Here is a 22,869-nt window from a genome sequence, read left to right on the forward strand (position 1 = left end):
TACTCAATCTCTACACCACACTACATACACTACAAGCAAAGCATTCACACGCATACATACAAAATGGCTACCAACATCACTTTCCACCCTGGTGAGTGTACTTCTTTGACCCGAACGCACACTGCGTCCCGCTCGAGGACGAGGAACGGTCGCTGATTTAAGAGTGTTTGTGGTGATTTAGGAGCTGTCACTCAAGATGAGCGAGATGGACTTCTTGGTCAGAAGGGCGCTACGATCTGGTTGACAGGTCTCAGTGCGTCAGGCAAGGTAAGTAGTTGTCACACCACTTCGCTCTCCCATCAACCTCAATCGTTTTGTTTCCATTGCATTGATCAAGAGCATGACTGATCATTTGAGCGACGTCACACCCTACCTGCAGTCCACTATCGCTACTGCTCTCGAACAACATTTGCTCCACAAGAAGCTCCACGCATACAGACTGGATGGCGATAACATCCGATTCGGCTTGAACAAGGTGAGTCGGCGCGACGAACGCAAACAGCTGGCTGGCTCGTGGTCACAGCGTCGTAGCAGCTGGTGTTGATGAAAGAGCTTGGACGGGAATTGAGAATGATACTGATGATGTGTTGGGCGTGATGTAGGATCTTGGATTCGACCAAGCTTCTCGAGTTGAGAACGTGAGTTGTCTATCTCCTATCTCCTCCACTCAAAGCCAGCCCAATATGCACTCGATTTCGATTTCATGTTGTACATGTACATGTTCCCCATTTCCTAACAATGTCAATCATAATCCCCGAATCACACCAATGCTGACTCTTCTCGTAGATCCGACGAATTGGCGAAGTCTCTCTCCTCTTCGCTGCCTCTTCCACCCTCTCCGTCACAGCTTTCATCTCACCCTACCTCTCAGACCGTCAACTTGCCCGAGACTTGCACATCAAAGCCGGTCTTCCGTTCATTGAGGTGTTTGTGGATGCGCCTTTGGATGTGGTGGAGCAGAGAGATCCGAAGGGTCTGTATAAGAAAGCAAGGGCTGGAGAGATCAAAGGTGAGTTCGCAGAGCGCGGGTGCGAGCAAGGGCGTGCAAGAGTGGGATGGGGCGGGCGGACGGGCGGGCGGTGTAAGATCCGGTCGGAGATGGGCAATGGGAGAGTAGTCAGTGTGCCATGGGAATTATCCGGCCATGGGGCTGGAGTTGGCAGTGGAACATCACCGCTGGCACAGTTGTCCAAATAGACAAGCTTGACTCCCTTTGACGTTGTGCCTTGTTCGTGTTCTCACATAAGGCTTGCTCCCACCTGTTCTTTGCGTGACCGTCCCGCTACCACCACCAATATCATGTCGCTCTCGCTGACTCTTCCCTTCCAAATCACTTATCCAGACTTCACCGGCGTCTCAGCACCTTACGAAGCCCCCACGAACCCCGAGATCCACATCCGTACAGACCAGACCGACGTCGCTGGCGCTGTGGAGATCATCGCGAAATACCTCGCTGACAAGGGTCTCATCGCGTCTGCTTCTGCTTAAGCGGGAATTGGGGATGGCTGTGTTTCACAGCAGATGGTAGTAGAGCGATAGTGCGATCATTATTCATACGAACATGTTCCGATGTGAGGTGGAGATGAGTTAGAATGAGAGTAGAGAACATAGTTTGCTCCATACATATCTCTAATGCAAATCATCAAATACTATGTGGCACGACTCACTATGATGCGTATCTTGTCTGACTACGCCCACATACCACGCTGTGAGAGGACTGCCTATCTATACTCTTTACTACCTCTCAATCCCCTCTTCTTGACCTCCTTGATCAATCCTTTCACCCCTTCGACCTCCTTTCGTATCTCTCCATCCTGAGCACCAACTCTCAGGACCATATCCAGACTCTTACCCATCATGTCCAAAGCGGTAGTTTCATCCCTCTGTTCTTCGAGATACAGCTCGATATCCGCTTCGTCCATATAAGCAGATTGTGCTTCGCGATCTGTTCGCGAAGAATGGAGATCGGACAGATGGGATTTGGTCTGAGTGAGAAGTTGGGAGGAGAGGTTAGGAGGTAAAGGTGTTGCGATGACGTGTAGAGAGTCGGTGAAGGATTTGTATCTACGAACCAAAAACGAATAGGTGTTAAAGCTGGTCAATGAGATGATCACAAACAGTATTTGGGGAGCACAAGAGGAGAGAAGGGAGGATGGTTCTGTTTGAGACCGCTACCACTCACAATAACGCGAGGAACGCCCAATCTTGCTCCTTCACAATCGCATTAATCACAGATTGGAAAACCTGTACCAGATTCTCCGGACTCTCATTCCACGACCCTGCGTCTTTGGCAACTTGCAGCAAACCGGGAACCAAGCTATGATCATATAAATTAGCGATTGCATGAAAAACAAAACTCAAGATAGGTTGCACTCACAATGCCGCAGCCTGAACCGATTTCAATACATACCGAGCCATTAGTCAGTACTGCCCGCTCAACCTGGTACGCACTCGTGACTCACCTCCCTGACCGCCTCAGAATGTGGGAACGTCAATCCCTCCAGACTCAGAGCCATACTTTCACCCAACCAAGGCTCGAACCTCGCCCTCATCTGGAACGCATACACCGTCAAGTTTTCGTACGCAAGCACTTTCTCATCCATCTCGGCTGTGTTGGCTGTCGCAATAGCTTCCTCGACATCATTTGGTGTGTCTTCAAAAGTCGCCAAAGCTGGAGGTATTCACAGCATGTCAGTGGAATTCCGTCATACAAGTGATGTTTCCTTAGACTCACGCTGTGATGATTTGGGTGGCTTATAAGACGCCGCTTTCAGTAAAGGCGGCACAACATGAGTCAAGAACGGTGTGAAGTCGTCTCCCAGTGTTCGACAAAGTGTGGACCATGCTATAGAACGACGTAATTAGTGCACCACAGAGAGTAAACTGATCAATAGGTCAAAAAGAACTTACCTTCCATCAAATATCCCGTTCGACAGTCGTCGGAGTCTACGACTTGGTTTTGAATGCCAATCATGAGTTGAGCGAGCTTCACCGCGTCAGGCGCGAATGTCTACACCGATTATCGTTCAGCTTTTGGTGTCGCAGACCACAGCTTTACCAAAATACTTACAGACTTGCCAACAGACATCCCTTCACAGACAGACAAATGTCAGCTATTTCATGTGTCTCTAATGGCATGTTTCAGCTGCTCACCTGCCATACTGGCACACTCCATGGCTCGACCCTGCAGTTTTCGTTGTGTCTTGTCGGTGCTGGTTGCCAGAATATGCAGTATGAGGTCCATAACGCTGCCTACTCATTGACGTGTGAGCAACAGCTTTTACCCCTTGAGAGAAGGTGACGTACGGTAGTAAGGTGTGAATGTGTGTTCGGCGCTGATGGCAACATTGGCTTGATTCATAGTCAGTATGTCAGCTTCGTCCTTCCTCAACAGTCATGACCAGTGTAGCTCACACAACGTCGCTAGGACCTGTTCTTGGGCGTATAGCGGACCGCTCTGATACAAGTTGACCAAGCCTCTGATCACAGGTTCCAAGAAAGGCGAGATCGATGTGCTTTCGGCATCTTGGAAGAAATTTGTCATGCACGCAGCTGAATGGGCTCGCACTCTGAGACAGAAGAAAACGTTTCAGTTGGATACTTCACCTCATTGGGAAAAGGATGGTTGTACTGACCTCATGATCGGATCGTCTAGTAATGTCAAGCAGATCTCAAGAACACTGCCCGTAAAAGCAGTTTGTAACGTTTTCTGGGTGAAGTACGGTTAGCTGTTGGTAGCCATACGAGGAAGGGAACGGGCTACTCACATCACAATCTGTACATAGCTGGCCAATACATTGCAAGAACCCATATCTAACTCTCGGATGAGGGTCTTTTGCAGTCGGTGAGATGATTCTGAGCAGGAGCATCAGATTACAGACAGTCTCTCGGCTGACAGGAAGTGGACTAACGTCAAGACATCTCGTATTCTAGGTTGTAGCTCGTCGAGACATCCTTCCGCTATACTGGCGATAGCGATCAAGGCGGAGTATCGACATCGCCAATCTGATTGTGCTAGTAACGGCTGGACTTGCTCCGACAATGAAGGCAAGATTGCCTCTCCTCCTGCGAACTGTGTCAGCTATGACCACATCTTCGTTCTGTCATTAGCTCACCTAGAGCCATTGCTAATCGATCGAAGGCTTCCTCTGCAAATATAGGGTAATCCTCATCCTCTTCATCGAGCTATCAGATAGTCAGCCGATGTCAAGAACACCACGAACGCAGTCTCACTTACGTTTGTCGCTTTCACCCAATCTTGGCAATCCTCCTCGAAGCTAGACACCTGTCGTCCAATCAATAGTCCAACCATCTCTCTTCCCACTCTCCCTCCTTCCCATGCACCAATTTGCGTATATCTTAACTCGGCAAGCGACAATATTATCTCCGTAGCGGGGTTCGCAATCTCTTCCCAGTCTTCTTGCGATAACGTACTAGGTGGATATGAGGAGAATTGATACCCTTGTAATTGGGGTTGAACAGGTGGGGAGAGGAGAGAGAGGAGATATGGAAGTATCGCTGATAGTGAGGGGATGTATAGATGTGGGTGAAGAGAGGCGAGGTCGACGAGGGGGACGAGTGCGTGCGATAAGAGATTTGGTGGTAATTGAGGGAGAGTCTAGATGAGTTTGCGATGTCAGCATTCGCTTGTTCAGTTACTTTGCATTATCCAAGTCCGGGGAATGCGACAACATACCTGGAACGCTTGAAGGACTAGTTGAGCACCTATTTGTTCCCTCTCTTTCCCGGTCACACCCTCCATCAACACACTTCGCATTGCCTTCATAGCCTCCACTCTCACGTCCACACTTGGGTCATTCAGACCTGCCAGTAGGATTTGTGCTAATTGATCTGCGGGCAGTGGGTCGCTGACGGAATCTACCAAGAGAGTAGGTGTCATATCGAGTAGTTGGAAAGGTGTAAATCTGTGGAAAGGTTGAGGGGAAGTGGTGAGTTCTAGTAGTACCGGTGGGAGGGGCAATAACGGTCCTAAGATTTCGCACGACGTCAGCTCGATACATTCACCAATGTCGAAGTTGTTTTAGTGAGGTAGTCTCGACTCACTATGTCGTATCGCGCTCTCTTGAGCCCAGGAAGCCGCACAAACACCAAGCCCTTTGCGCATCCTCACGTCCATCTCGTCCTTCAGTCCTGCACAGAGGACGGTCTCTATTCGACCTCTTGTGACTTCGCGAACGACATCAAATGGTGCTGTCGCATGTTGCGCTTGAGCATTGAGGAAGAGGCCAGGGAGGGGTTTAAATGCCAGACGTTTGAGCAGAATAAGAGTCAGGAGTCGGTGCTGTTGAACCATCCGATCAGACAAAGTATAGTCAGCGTCTTCGACTAGCCGTTAGGAATTGCTCACTCACGTCTAGCTGGAAACCTCCCACACCTTGAGCACCGATTTGAGCGAGAAGCAACAGTACCTCTGCAGGCTGCTCGATAGTCAGTCGTCGTAAATGTCTCTCGGCTCTGGGACGAAATGAATAGACGTCGTTAGCTGATTCGCTAGCACTCCAAACAACTTTCGTTCGCTATCTTCAACGATTCTCTCGGCCCGCCAATTCGCAAAATCAAATCACCCACTCTTGTCTCGATTCGTCAGCTGAGCCCATGAGAGCGTCCAGGACAGCCCCGATATCGCTCATAAGGTACTCTGTCGACATGCTGGCGGTTCTCTACTTGCTCTACGTTTAGTGTCAGTGCTAAGATATGTCTGAAATCGTAGACTGAAATGGGATGCAATTGATTGATTGATTTGATCTTCGCTTCTTCGCGCCGCGTGTCATTCTTGTTTCCGTTGGAGTGTCAGAGTCATTTTGTAATGGGAATAGGAACCATTTCTATTCGTTATTACAACTCTCATTGTAATCACCTCACCTCCACTTTCCTCCATCACTGGCAATCCAAAAAAAAGTCAAACGACACGTCTTCTCCTTTAACGACCTGCACTGTACACCGACCCTTGTAAAGTATCAATAGCCGCCATGCCCACTCTCGGCCCTTCGTTGCTCTTCGCAGCGGGTCTTACTCTGGGTGTAGGAGCTGGAGTGTTTTACCCTCGAAAGACACCGGGAGTTCCCACTGTTGGTGGTAATGTCCAACTTCCACCACCTCCGCCCGAAGGTGGAAGGCAGTTGCCGTCGAAAGCTGTGATACCGACTGCTAGTGGAGGTGCTATTCTCGCAGGTGGTTTCCCTGGTAAGTTGACAGAACCCCAACATCTTGCGCGCCCTGCACTAAAGTAGCGTGAAAATGGACTGATATCCGATGGCTTGCCCAGGTCCTACTCCCGATATACTCAAGCGAACAGCTTACACAGCGGCATACGATCGTCGACTTCGTCATCCAGCATGGACAGCTGAACATCTCACTCAGACTTCGCTCGCTCGGACGCCCCCTCCCTCAGCACCGGGAACGACTCCTGTCCCTTTGGAAGTTGCCCGAGGAGCTGATACGAGTGGACAGTCCGGTGGGGTGAAGAGTAAGGGTGATCGATCGAAGAGTACCTTCATGGAGGATGAAGGTGTACCGGAGTTCTTCAGAGCGAAGCTGCAGGACTGTAAGTGAGATATAACATGTCACGTCACTTCCGGTTGTGTGACCGAAGAAAAAAACTGACAACCGGTGCTTGACAGATTTCAAGAGTGGTTACGATCGAGGACACATGTCAGCTATACTGTGCCTGTGCTTGGGAGACATAAGCTGACTAGTACATGGACAACCTTGTAGGGTCCCCGCAGCCGACGCTAAAATCTCACAACAAGCAATGGACGAGACTTTCTACCTCACCAACATCGCCCCTCAAGTCGGAGACGGGTTCAATCGACATTGTAAGTGAGATAGCGCAACCCTCCCGTTGTTGCTCACCACATACACAGAAATCGCTGATATTGGTATTTGGACAGACTGGGCATACGTCGAGGATTTCTGTAGAAGGTTGACTGGCAACTTCGAGGATGTTTACGTTTTCACGTGAGATTTTCGTTTGGCGAATCAATGCACGGATGGCTAACGCAGGTCAAATAGCGTCCCCCTATACCTTCCGGCTAGACAGCCAGATGGCAAATGGCGAGTGGTGAGTTGTTGACTTATGGCAGGGGGTATGTCACCGTTGTGCTGTGCTGATAATGCTCGGGGCAGTCCTACGAAGTCATCGGAAACCCACCATCTGTTTCTGTCCCTACCCATTTCGCAAAAGTGATCCTCGCCTCTCGACCCGATTTCTCGTACCCCCAAAAACCTTCCTCTAACCCTAACGAGAAGGGTTTCACTTCGCCCTCAACCATCAAAGAGCTCGCGATTGGCGCATTCGTCTTGCCCAATAAAGAGATCCCGGACGAAGCGGATCTGAGAAGCTTCATCGTCCCTGTCGAACATGTGGAGAAGGCAGCGGGATTGCAGTTGTTCAACGAGGAGGTCAAGGGGAAGAGTAAACAGTTGTGTGCGGTGACGCAATGTCAGGTCGTGGTTAGGAGATTTGATGATGCGAGAAAACAGATTGGAGGAAAGCAGTCGAACGGTGGTGGGAGGAAGTAGACACGATGCATATGCATAGTCATGACCGCCTGTACATTGAAGCTATATGAGGTGGAAGGCCGATATCGGGTTCACCAAGCTTGTACCTGTGATAAATCTCAACGAAAGGAATTAGAAAATGAGTGCCTGCAAACCGACCGCGGCGTGCTTCGTTCTTGTCAACAAACGGAGATGGACCTGTTCTCCACTTCCTCGTGGCCGGATCTGAATCTACCGCGGCCAATGCCCAGCCGATTCTTGGCATTCAACTTGCTTACATGGCAACCGATCTGGCCTCAATATCATCAACCTTGATTGTTTCATGCTTACCCGCTCACCAACTTGACTGCTCGAACGAAAATGCCACCATACCTCTTCCCACTACCCACCACCTCCTTGATCACCTTCTCTTCCATCCTCCATGATCCGTCGTCCAGCTACACCTCTGTGCTTTCTGAAGCTACAGCAGCGAGGACAAGGTTACACCTGGCCTTGAAGGGGGTTGCGGAGAACGAACCTAGTTCAAGCGCGTTGGCCGTGCTTGATGTGAGCCACAATTCCCGTCGAGACTCCAAGACGGTAGCTGACAGTTCTCGTAGGCCGTACAGGTGTATTTGCCGTACTTGCGCGGTATCGTAGCTTGTCTAGATGCCGACGAGCTGCTATTCAAGGGAGAGCCGAGTGAGTCGACGGTTGTGGGCAAGGACGTCCAGCTGACTGCTTGCTCGACTTAGCATTCCCGTGGCGCGCACCTTTAACGCATTACACAATGACCTCGCCCCTCCTCCCGCTCATATCCATTCACGGCGAACACCTCTTCGTCATCCTCACCTACACGCTCGCTCTATCGAACTATGCCCATTCCATCCTGGCATCTCTCCCTGTATTCGAACTGCAAGCTGGCGCGTCCAAGTCGGCAGGAGCAGCACCGCATATGTCAACGGAAGATGAGAAACGGACTGCGGCAGGTCTGACACGAGCGGTAGACTTGCTCTGTCAAGCTAGTGGGGTGGCAGAATGGGCTGCCGAAAACGTGTGTTTGACGGTGGAACCAATCAAATCTGCTAGCGGGGGAAGATTGGGCAAACATAGATGGCCAGCTGAATCGAGTCGTGAGACTTTCATGGGTTTATCAACGTACGTACATAGTCAGATGTTTGGATATTTTCGATTGACGTTTCCGTTATCGCCGTTTAGGATGTTCCTTGCGGATGCTCATCTCACTGCTATTCGAAAATTACTCCTACCAGTCCTTCCACATACCCTCTTCGCTCCTCCTGGTCCACCTTTACCATCCAATCATCCTTCCGCCTCCTTGCTGGGCAAATTATATCTCCACGTCACGAAGATGTACATCTCATCTCGAGCTTTGCTCAAAGTACATCAGACTTCCCCATCATTCTCGGGAGAAGGATCTCATCGAAAACTTTTCGGCATGTTGGATAAAGATAAAGAATTACCAGAAGCCGATTCTGTAGAAGGTGAAATCATACCGCCTCTCAAACGCTATCTGCGCAAAGAATCATTGTTGGCTCTGGCGCTCTCGCACAAATGGATGGGGGTTGATGCGGGGGAGAATGGAAAGGGCGCGAAAGTGGGAGAAGCGATCGCATGGTGTAAAGATGCTCAGGAGAAATTGGAAAAATTGGAAGATTCAAAGATGAGAGAGAAGATGAAGGGTTTAGGTTTGGGTAGAGGCAACGAGAGGAAGAAGGAGGAGAGAAAGGCGAGAAAGGGAAGAGTGGAAAGGGAAGTGGAGGATGTTAAGGCTTGGATCAAAACGTATACAAAGATGAATGATACGGTGAGTTCAGTCGAGTCGACCACCCCGTCCGCCGACTTGCTCCCCGAGCTGATTCCACTCCCCCTGGTGGCAGGTTGCATTTCAACCCATACCACCTATGTCATCGTTGATGACATCCTCGGGTCGTTCTATCTTCGCTTCAAAACCATTCACTCCTCCCCCAAGCAAGTTTGAGCCGAATCGCAGAGCGAGGTTGGACAACGCCGATGGTGAGGACGAGGGCGAGGATGCGGAGAGGGATGAGGTGGTGGAGGCGAACTATGCTGGGAAGGGTAATTACTATTGAGTGCGCGGACATTGCTGGCGTGTTACAATCACGTTGTTGTATCATGTACAGGTAGCAGATATGCACTAGGGTGTAACTGAGAACCCTTGATGTTGTGCATGCTCCCCGACCCCCAATCCTGAGGGTTGGCAGAATTCGAGTAAGTGTACAGCAGATTCATAGAAATACATTTTCAGACATTACACCTTTACAACGTCACTCGCGCAGTACTTTCAAAATCAGTCAATCGGCCCAATGTGGTCAATCAGACTCAGGCCATGCTACAATCACTTGTTCGCTGATCCCGCTCGTACCATCACATCCCTCGCTTCGTTCATCGCTGTAGCTTTCGCGCCCTTCCACTCGGGTAACGTCCCCTCGCTCCTCCTTCTCATCTCACCACCGAGCGAACAGACCATCCTCCTCGCTTCATCTACTGCTTCTTCGAGAGGAGCTACGATATCGGCATCGATTGAGGTTCCTGAATAATCAAGATCGAACGAATGGGCTCGGGCATGGGCGAGATGGTCCAGTCGCGTAGAGAGTTCGAGTAACCATTGACCGTGAGCGAGAGAGAGATCTGGTGGGGAGAAAGCTAAGGGGTAGGTAGTACAGGGAAATCATCAGCTTCATTCTTTCGGAGATCCTAGGGTATATGCTATACTCACGTGTAAGATCGGTACGAGCTTCTCGAATAAGCATGATAGAGGACATTGTTACAAGTGTGGAGATTAAGTGTGTCGGTTGAGATAGAGCACTGATTGTGATGATAGCGAAACAAGCTTGAGCCGTTGAGATATTGACCAACTTTATTTCGTTGTTGTTTAGGTAGTCTTCACTTTTAGTCTGTCAATTTAGCTGTCCGAATGCTTGACTGATTGCGATTGTTCAAATTATTTGTGAGCTGATGAGGAACAACAAGCAATTGTCCCAACTTAAGCCCTCTTATACCTCTTCAATCTCAACTCAACTTGGTCGTACAACCCGATATTGCTTACTCACCACTGAGCAAGTACAAAAGTCTCCCCAATCGTCAAAGGATGTACTCACCCCCGGAGGAGGCAAATCCAAAGGAGAGGAAAGTGGAGGTTGGTCCGAGACATGGTTGATGATTGGAACGGTGGATATTCAGTATCTTCCTTTGGTTCATTGTGGTGACTTGCTACCGATATTGAAAAGATGGATAAGGGGAGTGATTGCTACTTTGTTCGCTGTCTCGGGGTCAGCAACAGGTCGGTCGCCGATCAAGGCTAAGTCACGTTCGTCTTCCCTTCATCATAGACCCGTCACTAGCGGCATCCAGCGGCAAAAGTAGCTCTTGTTGACGAGAATAGACGTTATAATCAGTGTTTATGATGTGTTGGACCAGGGTGTTTCGGACTGGTCTACAGCTATTGTCTCGGTTTCACATTACCTAAGATATCAAACAATACGAAACTTGAACGATCGTATGGCTAGATTGCATGGTCAGTCGGAATTCCAATATCATCGCATTGTTGCATTTCCAAGCTGCGATGCGCTATGACACCGCCGTCCGCTGAGCACAAGCCCGCACATTCAGTGTGGTTAGGATTGTCTATCCGGCCAAAATCAGGCGCTCGTTGTTCGATCGGAGTGGTCTGAAACAGAAACAGACTCTCACCTTACCGGCCGAATCCCATATGAGACGAATTGCAGCGGACCGTGCTGTTCGTACAAGGTCTATGCATATGTGTTGACTTCGCAGAGAGAGCTGGAGGTCGGCAGCTATGATGCCATTTTTGCATGTATGGGGATGTACTTTGTACCGCCTCACTGCCTCACCGCCTCACCGAGAGAATATACGGAGAGCGATCGCACGTTTCAGGGTTTTGTTGTTTCGTATCTCGTAACACTTCCACACCCCGCAATGTACTAGCGTGGAATATCACCGCGCATCAGATCTCATCACATCGCTAGTGACCATGCTAAAGTTGCAAGCGTCAACCTTCAGTATTCACTCCGCCTGGGGTTAGAACACCCAAGTCGGCACCTTTAGTGGTGAACACTCGCGGCATGTGAAAGCGGGAACACCATTTCACACTGGTGACGTTTAGTCCTCAGGGTAGATAAGTACAAGCATGTTTAACGTCTTCTGCTGTGCGATCCAAGGTAATAGGGGTGAGAGCACGACCCGGAGATATATTCCAAAGTGGACTGACTGCCTGGGGAAGGAGGCATGTATGCACGAGGACCAGAGCGGGTCGCGGTATGCGGCGCACGGTGCACGTTGTAAGAAAGGCTTGTTGTTTTTAGTCTTGGCTCATTCAGAAATGCCTTGATAGCCGCTGTTGTTGTTGTTGTGCAAGATCATCGACTCGACTGTCATATAAACGGATAGATGGGATTGTGGCTCGACTGCTAATTGAACGTAGAAGTAGATCGACTGGACTAGACTATAGAACGAATTGAGAACCGCTTCGTGTTATCAGCAATAGTATAGAGCGGTTGGACGAGAATAGTCATCCTTAAATCAGAAGTCAGGTTCATCCAACATCTTTGCGCACGCCCGCAATCGAGACATCACATATTACCAAGCGCCCCCCTCCCCCCCCCCTCCTCTAAGCCCACGACTCGTCATACGAATACCTTTTTGTTGTCTCGAACGAGGGGAACGATACAAAAAGGATCAGGTAGCGAGGAGACGTCATAGAGATTTGTGAAACTGCGCGCGGACGTTTTAGCGTGTGTTACTCTTACCCCCTGTAACACCACACACCACACACCACATACCGCTTTGTCCTTGTCCTTGTGAGTTGTGATCCCATCTCATCTCGTTCATTCATCTCTTTCTTATACAATTCTCTTACCTCACTGACCTTCTCTACTCTTTCCCCTTCCTCGAACACAACAAAACCTGACATCTCTCTTAACCACCTCCTTTCCACCACCTTCAGTCTTTTCCCCGCGCCACATAATAATCCACCACCCCGCCACACCCACACCCTCATATCTCCATCTTCTTCTCACTCTACTCCAACACAATGCTCCTGCTATCGACACTTCTCGCACTTCTCGGAGCTGTCTCCGCTCTTCCTGCTTCGTCCTCGTCGCCCTCCCCCCGTGCGGATAAGCAAGGAAGGGATATCAATGCAGGATGGTCATATGGTTCGCAAAAGATTAGGGGTGTCAACATTGGTGGAGTGAGTCTTGCATCGCTGCCACGATCACCGCTCCTCTTTCCCCTCGTCAGATACCTCGATGCTCTGGTCCGTGGACGTCATGTATCTTTGCTGACACTGCATCTGCACCACAGTGGCTAGTCATCGAGCCATTCATCACACCTTCCTTGTTCGAAGCTACGGGCAACGATGGCATTATCGACGAGTACACGTTCGGTCAATACCAAGATTACAACACGGCTCACAACGCTTTGGTGAACCATTGGAACACCTGGTTTACAGAGGACGACTTTGCTCAGATCGCTGGTAAGTCCATCACTGTGTTTTCTGCCCTTTCGGCCACGCTCCCTTCTTGTGTGTCCACATGATGCTGATCACTCGATTCTTTTATAGCTGCCGGTCTCAACCACGTCAGAATACCTATCGGTTATTGGGCATACGACATCTCCGCTGGCGAACCGTACCATCAAGGTCAAGCAGAATACCTCGACAAAGCGATCGGCTGGGCGAAGAATCACGGTCTGAAAGTCTTGATTGACTTGCACGGTGTACCCGGTAGTCAGAATGGGTACGACAACTCTGGCAGAAGGGGTGATGCTACTTGGTTAGTTGGCGTCCAGTTCTATCTCAGATTTGCGCCGCCTTTGTGACAAGGAGAGTGAGGTTAGGTGTTGATGATGGTTACGACCATAGGCAAAACGATTATAACAATGTCCAGAGATCGATCAACATCATTGGACAGCTTAGCAAGAAGTATTCAGACCCAGCTTACTACCAAGTCGTCACAATGCTGGGTCTCCTGAACGGTGAGTGGCCAGAGTGTCTGGACTGTCTGTCACTTCGTTGAAGTGTACAATCGCTGATGAGTCTGGGTGATGGTTGTGCAGAACCTGCGACATACCTCAATGATCAGCTGTTGAAGACGACTAGACAATACTGGTATGATGCGTACGGAGCGGCACGATATCGTGAGTTGTGAAAAGCATTCGCTACAGGTATATACAGCGACATCATTCCTGTCTCGGACAAACGATTAATTTGCCGCCTATCAGTCGCGTTCCCTTTCTGTCCCACAATGTCTCGTACCGGTCAATGTCAGTTGAAGGACCAAACTGACAGTCTATCTATGCTCCGCAGCTTGGGCAAAAGACGGCTCAAACTCCGAATCAGGACTCGAGCTCGTCATTCACGATGGATTCCAACCTCTTTCTACTTACAACAACTATATGACATCGCCAAACTACGAAGGTGTATTCCTCGACACGCACAACTATCAAGTGTTCAACGATGACTTCCAAACTTGGACATGGGATCAGCACATCTCCGTGAGTGGTCTGAATCTGTCATCATCGCGTCAATACTGTCCTGTAGTCCTGCAATCGCTTTGCGAGGTGACCATTTGACTGATGTTTGCATGTAGGGTATCTGCTCCAAAGCCGGAACATACTCCCAATCACCATTATGGCTGATGGTCGGCGAATGGTCTCTTGCTACTACGGACTGTGCGAAATGGCTCAACGGACGAGGTATTGGCGCTCGATACGACGGATCGTACTCTGGATCTCCATATGTCGGTACCTGTTCTGACAAGTCCAATGACCAGTCCAAGTTCTCCAAGTGAGTATCCAATTGACGAAACTCTCCCACTCCGTGTCCATCGTGGCTCACTCTCACTTATACTGCCTCACCTCATCGAATCGATCTCAATCGCTGAAACTGATGTCCATTGTCGCTCCCCTAGCGAATACAAGGAATTCATGAGGAAGTTCTACGATGCCCAAACTCAGGTGTATGAGCAGAATGGACAAGGATACTTCCACTGGACATGGAAGACTGAGACAGCCAGTGATTGGGCTTACAAGTCCGGTCTTGATGGTGGCTGGATCCCTCAGGATGCGAACGATCACAAGTACTCTTTGCAGTCGCTTTGTGGATCGTCGTGATTGTCTTGGCACGACAGCAAGGCTTTCCTCTCCAATCAAAAGAGGTACTCACGGACACGGACATTCGTAGATAGATGAATAGATGGAGATAGACAAGACCGAGTCACAATCGGAAGGGACAATCATACTCGTACTCGTACTCGTACTGTAGCTTCGTAATCGCATACACATACACCGATGCATCATCATCATCCTCTTCTTCATATTCTCCAAGTCGTGGTAGCGCCGGGAGCAGTACATATGGCCGAAGAAGGATTGGAATAGATGAATCCACCTTCGCTCAGGCCGAGGAAACCATCAACAACGCGGGGTGTGCCGACTGGGACGTCATCGACCTCGTCAGATTTGGGAATGGAGGAGAATGTTATGGACGATAGCGATGGCGAGGGGTGGACAGGAGATACGGGAGTGGATCGGTGCATGAACTGAGTTGGAGTGTCAGCTCAACCCTTCTACAGCTGGTGTAGAGCACAGGACAAGGAGGTATGGGTATATGCTAGACACTCACCTGAACAGTTTGACCGACCAGTAATGGATCTTCCATATCTACGGACAATGCACCACGACTAGGATCCCCACTGAGAATCTTGACGACTCGCTTTACGTCCTATGTCACCGTACCTGATTAGCCAGCTGCCGCTCATGACGTCCATTGTCCCACTTACACCCTGTTCCAAAAGGCCCAGATAGAAATCCTCATCTTTGGTGAGACCAACTCCGCCCCGTCTTTGGATCGCACCGATGAGCATTTGCGTGGGGTTGGAGTTTGTCCCATCGATCGACAACAACATATTACCTTGGGCACTGTAAACATATAAAAGACTGTGTCAGCGTACGAAGGGAAGACAGGCCATGAATGTGGAACGGAACGGGACACAACTTACCCAGAGATGGTGACTGGTTCTGTCATAGCACTGAGACCGAAGTGCGTTTCTGTCGTTGCAGAGTTTGTGAACGCAAGACCTATCGTTCCGGCCTCATGTATTTGGCCGTTGTGAAGTAGTGTATGTGGTCTTTCGGTGATGAATGGCGTGGCTGCTGTTAAGATTCCGGTCTGGCCATAGTATTACAAATCGTTAATATCAGCTGTTTGCTCACGCCGGACTGGGCTATAAGGACTGGCTCACCTTGGTCGCGGTTGGATACAACTCATCTAAAGCTCTCAAGACTGGACCTGGTCTACCATCGCTCAACATCAAAAAGCTTTCCGCTTTCACACCTTCCAGCGCTTCTATCCTTCCTACTTCATTCTCACCTCTCCACATCCCTGCCCATCCTTCTCCTGCTAATCTCATCTCCGCCTCGCCTTGTTCTTTCCCCTTCGCCTCTTCCACCCTCTGTTCCTCTCTCTGTTTCTCTGGTCGTTGAAACCTTCCCACTTCAGCGGGTGGTCTACCTGATAGATCCGATCTCCATACTTTCACTCCTTCACCAGCCGATTCGTCAGGCGTAAATGTTGCCAAGGACAAAGTCGGTTCAGAACCTGGAGGAGTGATCGAGAAAGAAGCAATGTGATTGGGGAAGAACGTCTGGAGGATCAACAGGTTCTGAGCAAGGTGAGGGAGCGTGGTGGAGAGGAGGAAGAGAGAAGTAGATTTGGATAAGGAGGGTAAAGGGTTGGAAGCGAGATGTTCAGCTAAGAAATCGGGCGTGGGGGAGTAATAAGTTTGTGCTCGAGTATGAAGTGCTCGACGAGCGAGAGAGAGTGCTCTCCTTGAAGATCGAGTAGGGAGCAGCATCTTCGTTGCAGTCTTACTTCGATCTGGACACGAGTGCGGTGTGTATATGTGCAGGAAGAGAAATATCGATTGATCGAATAAACTCGACAGGACACGAGAGGTGGAGGCAGCTTCGTCCAGTAAGTTATGTCTAGGATCAATTACAAAACTAGTTTGTAATCAAATTAGAAACGCATCGTAATTGCTTATGGCAATCACGTGATATGACTCCGCTCGGCTGCGTGTCAGCGAGATAACTGCGAACGCAAGACAACTGGTGACGACAAGCGCAACGGCGAGCAACGCGTCAATGCTTGTATTTCTACTACAACTAGACGAGATCGACGCCTGTATGATCACTCACTTTACATGAGCTCCATTCTCGCTCAATTGGATCTGAGTAGTTGAGAAAGGAAAGAATCAGTGACATTGGGATTTCCACTCAATCCGTCTCGTCGCCACCTCATCGACAACAAGTATATTTAGCCGATTATCGTTGAAACGTCCTTCCTTTCACACGACTCACTGGGATTCAATAGCCTGGATGCTTCGAAGTCACTCATCATGATATCACGACACTCACGACAACGTCTTTCGAGCTTGACTCGGAGACGACTACCATTGAATATGATATTTATCTTCAGCTTAGTGTTGGGTCTGCTGTTAACTCCTCTGGGAGTGTCGGCTGGTGATCCGCAGGTGGTCGTGCACAAGTTACAGAACTTGCCTAATCGTCTATTCTATTTCGATGATACACCTGTGAGTTGTCGGCATACATATGACGGCTTAAGGACCACCAATGACATGGCTGACGTTGTGTGATCTCGCCAGGTGGTGATGCTCCATGACCCGGTCACTCTTTCCGTTATGCGATCACCAGACGAAGGCAAGACGTGGGAACCCATCTCCGGTCCTGGTGAGGGCGAAGCTGTACGTCTCGTCGACCATCCTCACAACAACGACATGGCCTTCATCATCGGACGACGATATACCCATTGGGTGACTTACAATCGGGGAGCGAGCTGGCAATCTTTCGAAACGCCTCGAGAAGCAAGTTTGGCTGGATCCACCTTATCCTTCCATTCCGAAAGAACGGATTGGATCTTATTCCAAGGTGTCGCATGTGAAGATACTGGATCAGGGAAATGGGGAGGTGGGAAAACATGTTGGGACGAAACGTTTTACACGAAAGATGCTTTTAGATCAGAACCGCAATTACTCCTCACTCAAACTTCACAATGTCTCTTCGCGAGATCGTCAGCCGCTTTCGTCGACTCGCCAGAATCATTGATCTTCTGCGTCGCCTTCGATCAGAGTATCAAACCGGGAGATGGAGGGATGCATAGCTACAAGGAGAGCAGACTCTATTCGTCAGAGGATTGGTTCGCTACCAAGAAGTTTGTGGATCTAGGAATCGGGAAGAAGGCGAGAGGGGTGGTGGGTTTAGGAGTGGTCAGCAAGTTCATGGTAGCCGCATTGAGAGTCCTGGACGATGGTAGCAAAAGAGCGACGGGAGGGGATCCCATGTGAGTTTGGCGCACACCCGGACACTGCAAGCGAACAGGGATAAGCTGACTCGCCTCCAGGCATCTCTACGTCACGACCGACGGGATACAGTGGCGTCAGACCAAGTTCCCTCATTCAGCCATGCCGTGAGTCTTGCACGCAGCTTGCGTTGTTGGTGACAGCCAAACTGACAAGTCCATTCGCCTTTTTAGAGACCTGAAGGAGAAGTGAGCTCGAGACGATTATCTGCACTTTTAGGTGACGAGCTAACGCCACCATGTAGCGCTTACACTGTCGTCGAATCCACCACACACTCTATCGCAGTCGATATCCTGACATCTCCCGCTGCCAACATCGGTACCCTGTTCGTCTCATCCAGCGAAGGAACCTACTTCGTGGAGGCGTTGGCGGATACCAACAGAAACGAGTATGGGATCGTGGACTTTGAGCAGTTGGTCGGACTCGAGGTAAGCGACGCTTTGTAAAGCTATTGTTGTCCACAGCTGAAGGGGTGGTCGATACAGGGCGTCGGGATTGCGAACGTCGTCGCAAACCGAGAGGAAGTGGTTGGATGGGGAGAGGCCAAGAAAATCAGGAGCAAGATCACGTACGATGACGGTAAGTATTTTTCCTTTCGATTGTTGCGGTAATGGCGCTGATCTCCTGCAGGCTCGAGCTGGAGACGACTCAAAGCTCCAGAGAAAGACCTCAACGGCGACGACTGGGCATGTGACAGGAAAGACTTAGTAGGTGCAGACCTCGATGGATTTAGATCGTCTGCTGACTGGAATGAACAGGAAACTTGCTCCTTGCATGTCCACTCGGTCACCGTTCCGCATAACATCGGTCGAGTGTTCTCGTCGACTGCGCCCGGCTATGTGATGGCCGTTGGTTCAGTGGGAGAAAGCTTGCTTCCTTACGGTGAGATACTCGCATATCGATGACAATGCTTGCGCTGACAGTCTCACAGAGGATTGCGATACCTTTTTGTCGACCGATGCGGGCTTGACTTGGCGAATGGTCCAAGAAGGCGCTCACAAGTACGAGTTCGGAGATCAGGGTAGCATCCTTGTCATCGTCGATGACGAAGAGGCGACCGATCACGTCCACTACTCATATGATGGAGGAAGGACCTGGTCAGTTTCCGCATGAAAAGGAACCGAATTTTCACTGATATCAGCATAACCCCAGGACTCAACTCGATCTCGGCGTTACCGTGCGAGGGCTGGTTTTAACGACTATCCCAGACTCAACCTCTCAGAAGTGAGCAGAGAAGACGCGTATCGAACGGATCGCTGACAATACTTTGTAGATTCATACTTCTCGGGACTTTCCCGCGTCGTGACTCCAGCAGCGGTGGACGACACGCCATGATCTTCCTCGATTTCGCACCCGTTCAAAGCCGGCAGTGTAAAGATTCGGACTTCGAGCGGTGGTACGCACGATCTGCGGAAGGCAAAGAGTGTCTTATGGGTCACAAGCAGTGGTATCAAAGGCGAAAGCTTGATGCGCAATGTTATGTCGGACACAAATTCGAAGATCCTGTCGGACACGAGGAGAATTGCGCTTGTACGGACGAAGACTACGAGTGCGACTTCAACTATGTCCGACAAGACGGCGAATGTGTCGCAGTTGGTCCCGAGCCTGTGCCTGCGGGGACATGTAACAAGAAGGACGACACGTATCTTGGCTCTTCAGGATACAGAAAGATACCAGGGAACACCTGCGAGAAAGGCTCAGGTAAAGCTAAAGACGACCCTGTTCAAAAGCAATGTGAATCTGCCCGGCCAGAGAATGGGAAGGCTTCTCATGTTGTTCACGAGTTCCCGGCAGTCATTACACAACATCAGTACTTCCCCGAATCGCAGACAATTCTCCTTCAACTGTCCGACGGCTCGCTCATGCAGTCTAGTAACGAGGGATTCTCGTGGAAACAGCTCTTCGAGAAGGAAACCTTCCTTGGAGTTACAATGCACTCGTTCAGCTATGAACGGGCTTACCTCCTCACCAATTCTCGAAAGATCTACTACACCACCGACACTGGTAAATCATGGAATTCCATCTCGACACCTATGGATCCTAACAACCTCGGTATCCCAATTCTCGACTTCCATCCCACCAAACCTGACTGGCTGATATACACCGGTTCTATTGACTGCCAAAACACCCTTTCCACCTCTTGTCGAGCCGTCGCTTACTACTCGACAGATCACGGAAGGAGATGGAAGAAGATCGAGGAGTATGTGCGGAACTGCGCTTGGGCAAGAGACAAGAGATTAAAGATTGATGAGAGGGAGATTATCTGCGAGAGTTACAGGAATAAGAAGGGAAGTCAGACTTCGGGCGATTACAATCCGATCGAGTTGATTGCGGGTGCAAATTACTATTCGAAGAAGATCAAGTTGTTTGACGCCGTCGTCGGCTTTGCAAGTTTCGCAGAATATCTGTTGGTCGCGCAGGTGAGTATCATATATCGCTGGGGATGCCCCAGCAATGGATGCGCAATACAGTCACTGATGTTCACTACTACTAGCTGAACGAGCTAGCTGGTACATTGACCCTCCAAGTATCTCTGGACGGGTACCATTTCTCGGAAGGACAATTTCCACCTAATATGAGAATCGATAACAGGGTGAGTTATGCCGTTTACTATTCTCATTGTCGTAACTGACAACGGATCAATTGCAGGCCTATACGTACGTTTTACTGGCTCAGGTTGGGTGTCCAAGCTCTATTCTGACGTTCTTCACAGTATTCTTGAGAGTTCCACAGACTCGGTCTTCCTGCATGTTACTATGAACCAAGCTACAAACACGGAATGGGGAAGTATATTCAAGTAAGTTCCGTACTATTCTTACTGTGACACAACAGGCTTGACGTACTTACTATGAGTCCAGATCCAACTCCAACGGGACGTACTATGGTCTCGCAGTTGAATATGTCAATAGGAATACTGCTGGCTATGTCGACTTTGAAAAGGTAGGTAACTCAACAATGGGAAGTCATAGCTGGCTGACTCGCTGTCCAGATGATCGGTCTTGATGGTATCGCCGTCATCAACGTAGTTGTGAGTTGCACTATCCAGACATTGATTCTGACAAAGCTGATACCCATTCGATCCAGGCAAACCCTAGCGAGGCGGATATCTCTGGCAAGAAGAAGATACAGACTCGCATCACCCATAATGATGGTGAGCACACAAACCAGTATATGATCTCGCTGTACTAACTATTCGATAGGCGGTTCGTGGAAGCCGATGAACCCTCCAGCTCGTGACTCTTTGGGCCAAGAATACGATTGCACAACGACCGTGAGTATGCTGGCATGCCAACATTGCGCCTAGTGCTCACTCTAGTCACAGTCGTGCGCTCTTCAAATACACGGATACACCGAGCGAAGAGATCCTAAAGCGACTTACAGCAGCCCTTCAGCTGTTGGAGTGAGTGTGCCTCTTCCTCATTTGGTAACGTGACTGATGTCTTCCGGTATAGCTCATGCTTGCTGTGGGTAACGTCGGAGAAGAGCTGGCGCCCTACACCGACTCCGATATTTTCCTGACTCGAGACGGTGGATATACGTGGGAAGAAGTTCACAAGGACGCTCATATGTGGGAGTTTGGCGATTCCGGATCCATTATCATTCTCGCCAACGACGAAGAAGCAACCGATCATGTGATCTACACCACCGACGAAGGTCTTACATGGAACGAATACGCCTTCGGCCAAACGATCCGAGTGCAGACTATTCAGACTGTTCCAGATGATACCTCCCGACGGTTCATGCTTATCGGAACAGCTTCCGGCCAGTCCGACAAGAGTATACTCGTCCACCTTGACTTCTCCGCGATTACACAGACCAAGTGCGAGTTGAGTATCGAGGATCCCAATCACGACGATTTCGAACTTTGGTCACCTAGTGAGAGTCGAGAGGATCAATGCCTGTTCGGACGACAGACAATGTATCACAGAAGGATCAGGAACAAGAATTGTTATGTTGGTGAAAGGGTCGTACAGCCTATGACGATTGTCAGAAATTGTACTTGTACAACATCAGACTTTGAGTGGTGAGTGGTCGTCACCGTGTAAGCTCGCGCGCTTGATGCTGATATCGTCAATGTCACAGCGAATTCAACTATCGTCGCGATGCTTCTGGTAACTGTGTCTTGGTTGACGGAGCTTCCGCCCTGTCATCGGATACGGAGTGGGAGCAATGTGATGGCTTCTCGCAATACTGGTACGAACGTACACCCTATCGCAAGATTCCATACTCTAGCTGTGAAGGTGGTGAACGACCTGATCGAGGGAGGAGACACGAATGTCCTGGCTTGATCGGTGGATCGGCAGGGTTGAGCGGACTGTTCTGGGGAAGTGTGGCGATACTGCCATTTGCATTCGCGGGTCTGGCAGGATGGTGGTATTACACCAAAGGAGGCCGATCAGGGTGAGTCAATAAACTTATAACAGGCACGCGGTCATTCAGGTTGGCTGACGCTCGTGCTTGTTCTTGCAGATCAATCCGTCTTGGCGAACACAGAGCATTCGGAGGAGATACAACCTCTGGTGTCTTTGCAACACTTGCAAGTGTTCCTCTGTTCCTCATCGCGATTGGTCAAGAGGGTCTGGCATGGATCACGAGAAAAGTGCCCTTCCTGGAAGATCTGTTCGCGAGAAGAACGCCGTATAGACAAGTCCCGATTGATGATGATGGTGAGTTTGATCATCTCAGCATCCCGGTGCTATACGAGTGAGGCTGACTGCGTTTGCTGTAGCTGAGATTTTAGGAAACTATGAGGATGATTAGGCGTTTGAGAGTGGACAGGACGAAAACACGAACGAGCAGATGTAGTCTATCATGATGCATTCTGTAATGATAGATGATGATTCATGACATTCGCCAGCGAGCCAGCGCTGCGTTCGCATCATTCTCTTTGTTTTACTTGATTGCTACTTTCTTTTCACCTTGTCACATAGCT

The 22,869-nt window shown here is 49.7% G+C and overlaps 8 protein-coding genes across 8 annotated transcripts; 5 read left to right on the top strand and 3 right to left on the bottom strand.

The window, feature by feature from the left end:
* Nucleotides 1–63: 63 nt before the first annotated feature.
* Nucleotides 64–1,488, top strand: CI109_103534 (adenylylsulfate kinase; the record flags this gene model as incomplete). The annotated part of the gene is made up of 6 exons (XM_032005710.1): nt 64–91; nt 182–267; nt 380–475; nt 603–638; nt 787–1,009; nt 1,343–1,488. The coding sequence occupies 6 exons, from the start codon at nt 64–66 to the stop codon at nt 1,486–1,488; spliced, it is 615 nt and encodes a 204-aa protein (XP_031859957.1).
* A 233-nt stretch (nt 1,489–1,721) lies between these two features.
* On the bottom strand, nt 1,722–5,669 carry CI109_103535 (uncharacterized protein; the record flags this gene model as incomplete). The annotated part of the gene is made up of 19 exons (XM_032005709.1): nt 1,722–2,064; nt 2,183–2,317; nt 2,378–2,388; nt 2,463–2,671; nt 2,735–2,845; nt 2,911–3,010; nt 3,071–3,090; nt 3,154–3,252; nt 3,307–3,351; nt 3,415–3,569; nt 3,636–3,709; nt 3,768–3,855; nt 3,912–4,065; nt 4,116–4,185; nt 4,238–4,618; nt 4,697–4,989; nt 5,065–5,302; nt 5,373–5,475; nt 5,590–5,669. 19 exons carry the CDS (start codon nt 5,667–5,669, stop codon nt 1,722–1,724), a joined length of 2,709 nt encoding a protein of 902 aa, XP_031859956.1.
* A 321-nt stretch (nt 5,670–5,990) lies between these two features.
* CI109_103536 (uncharacterized protein) lies at nt 5,991–7,542 on the top strand (the record flags this gene model as incomplete). The annotated part of the gene is made up of 7 exons (XM_032005708.1): nt 5,991–6,204; nt 6,287–6,565; nt 6,642–6,672; nt 6,736–6,836; nt 6,912–6,978; nt 7,033–7,081; nt 7,147–7,542. 7 exons carry the CDS (start codon nt 5,991–5,993, stop codon nt 7,540–7,542), a joined length of 1,137 nt encoding a protein of 378 aa, XP_031859955.1.
* A 339-nt stretch (nt 7,543–7,881) lies between these two features.
* CI109_103537 (pH-response regulator protein palC) lies at nt 7,882–9,611 on the top strand (the record flags this gene model as incomplete). The annotated part of the gene is made up of 5 exons (XM_032005707.1): nt 7,882–8,067; nt 8,121–8,202; nt 8,256–8,658; nt 8,719–9,325; nt 9,399–9,611. 5 exons carry the CDS (start codon nt 7,882–7,884, stop codon nt 9,609–9,611), a joined length of 1,491 nt encoding a protein of 496 aa, XP_031859954.1.
* A 266-nt stretch (nt 9,612–9,877) lies between these two features.
* Nucleotides 9,878–10,304, bottom strand: CI109_103538 (uncharacterized protein; the record flags this gene model as incomplete). The annotated part of the gene is made up of 2 exons (XM_032005706.1): nt 9,878–10,185; nt 10,259–10,304. The coding sequence occupies 2 exons, from the start codon at nt 10,302–10,304 to the stop codon at nt 9,878–9,880; spliced, it is 354 nt and encodes a 117-aa protein (XP_031859953.1).
* Nucleotides 10,305–12,592: 2,288 nt separating this feature from the next.
* On the top strand, nt 12,593–14,673 carry CI109_103539 (uncharacterized protein; the record flags this gene model as incomplete). The annotated part of the gene is made up of 8 exons (XM_032005705.1): nt 12,593–12,751; nt 12,865–13,036; nt 13,124–13,334; nt 13,424–13,536; nt 13,618–13,698; nt 13,868–14,055; nt 14,151–14,347; nt 14,472–14,673. 8 exons carry the CDS (start codon nt 12,593–12,595, stop codon nt 14,671–14,673), a joined length of 1,323 nt encoding a protein of 440 aa, XP_031859952.1.
* Nucleotides 14,674–14,873: 200 nt separating this feature from the next.
* Nucleotides 14,874–16,412, bottom strand: CI109_103540 (uncharacterized protein; the record flags this gene model as incomplete). The annotated part of the gene is made up of 5 exons (XM_032005704.1): nt 14,874–15,098; nt 15,182–15,280; nt 15,339–15,477; nt 15,558–15,727; nt 15,801–16,412. 5 exons carry the CDS (start codon nt 16,410–16,412, stop codon nt 14,874–14,876), a joined length of 1,245 nt encoding a protein of 414 aa, XP_031859951.1.
* Nucleotides 16,413–16,955: 543 nt separating this feature from the next.
* On the top strand, nt 16,956–22,697 carry CI109_103541 (uncharacterized protein; the record flags this gene model as incomplete). The annotated part of the gene is made up of 23 exons (XM_032005703.1): nt 16,956–17,150; nt 17,223–17,917; nt 17,978–18,043; nt 18,110–18,124; nt 18,181–18,364; nt 18,422–18,515; nt 18,567–18,643; nt 18,695–18,818; nt 18,868–19,033; nt 19,089–19,160; nt 19,210–20,356; nt 20,431–20,529; nt 20,586–20,593; nt 20,650–20,733; nt 20,795–20,876; nt 20,926–20,964; nt 21,021–21,087; nt 21,137–21,207; nt 21,259–21,336; nt 21,389–21,960; nt 22,020–22,337; nt 22,407–22,603; nt 22,666–22,697. 23 exons carry the CDS (start codon nt 16,956–16,958, stop codon nt 22,695–22,697), a joined length of 4,482 nt encoding a protein of 1,493 aa, XP_031859950.1.
* Nucleotides 22,698–22,869: the final 172 nt, after the last annotated feature.

Source organism: Kwoniella shandongensis, chromosome 6 (assembly GCF_008629635.2).
Source record: "Kwoniella shandongensis chromosome 6, complete sequence".
NCBI classification, from domain to species: domain Eukaryota; kingdom Fungi; phylum Basidiomycota; class Tremellomycetes; order Tremellales; family Cryptococcaceae; genus Kwoniella; species Kwoniella shandongensis.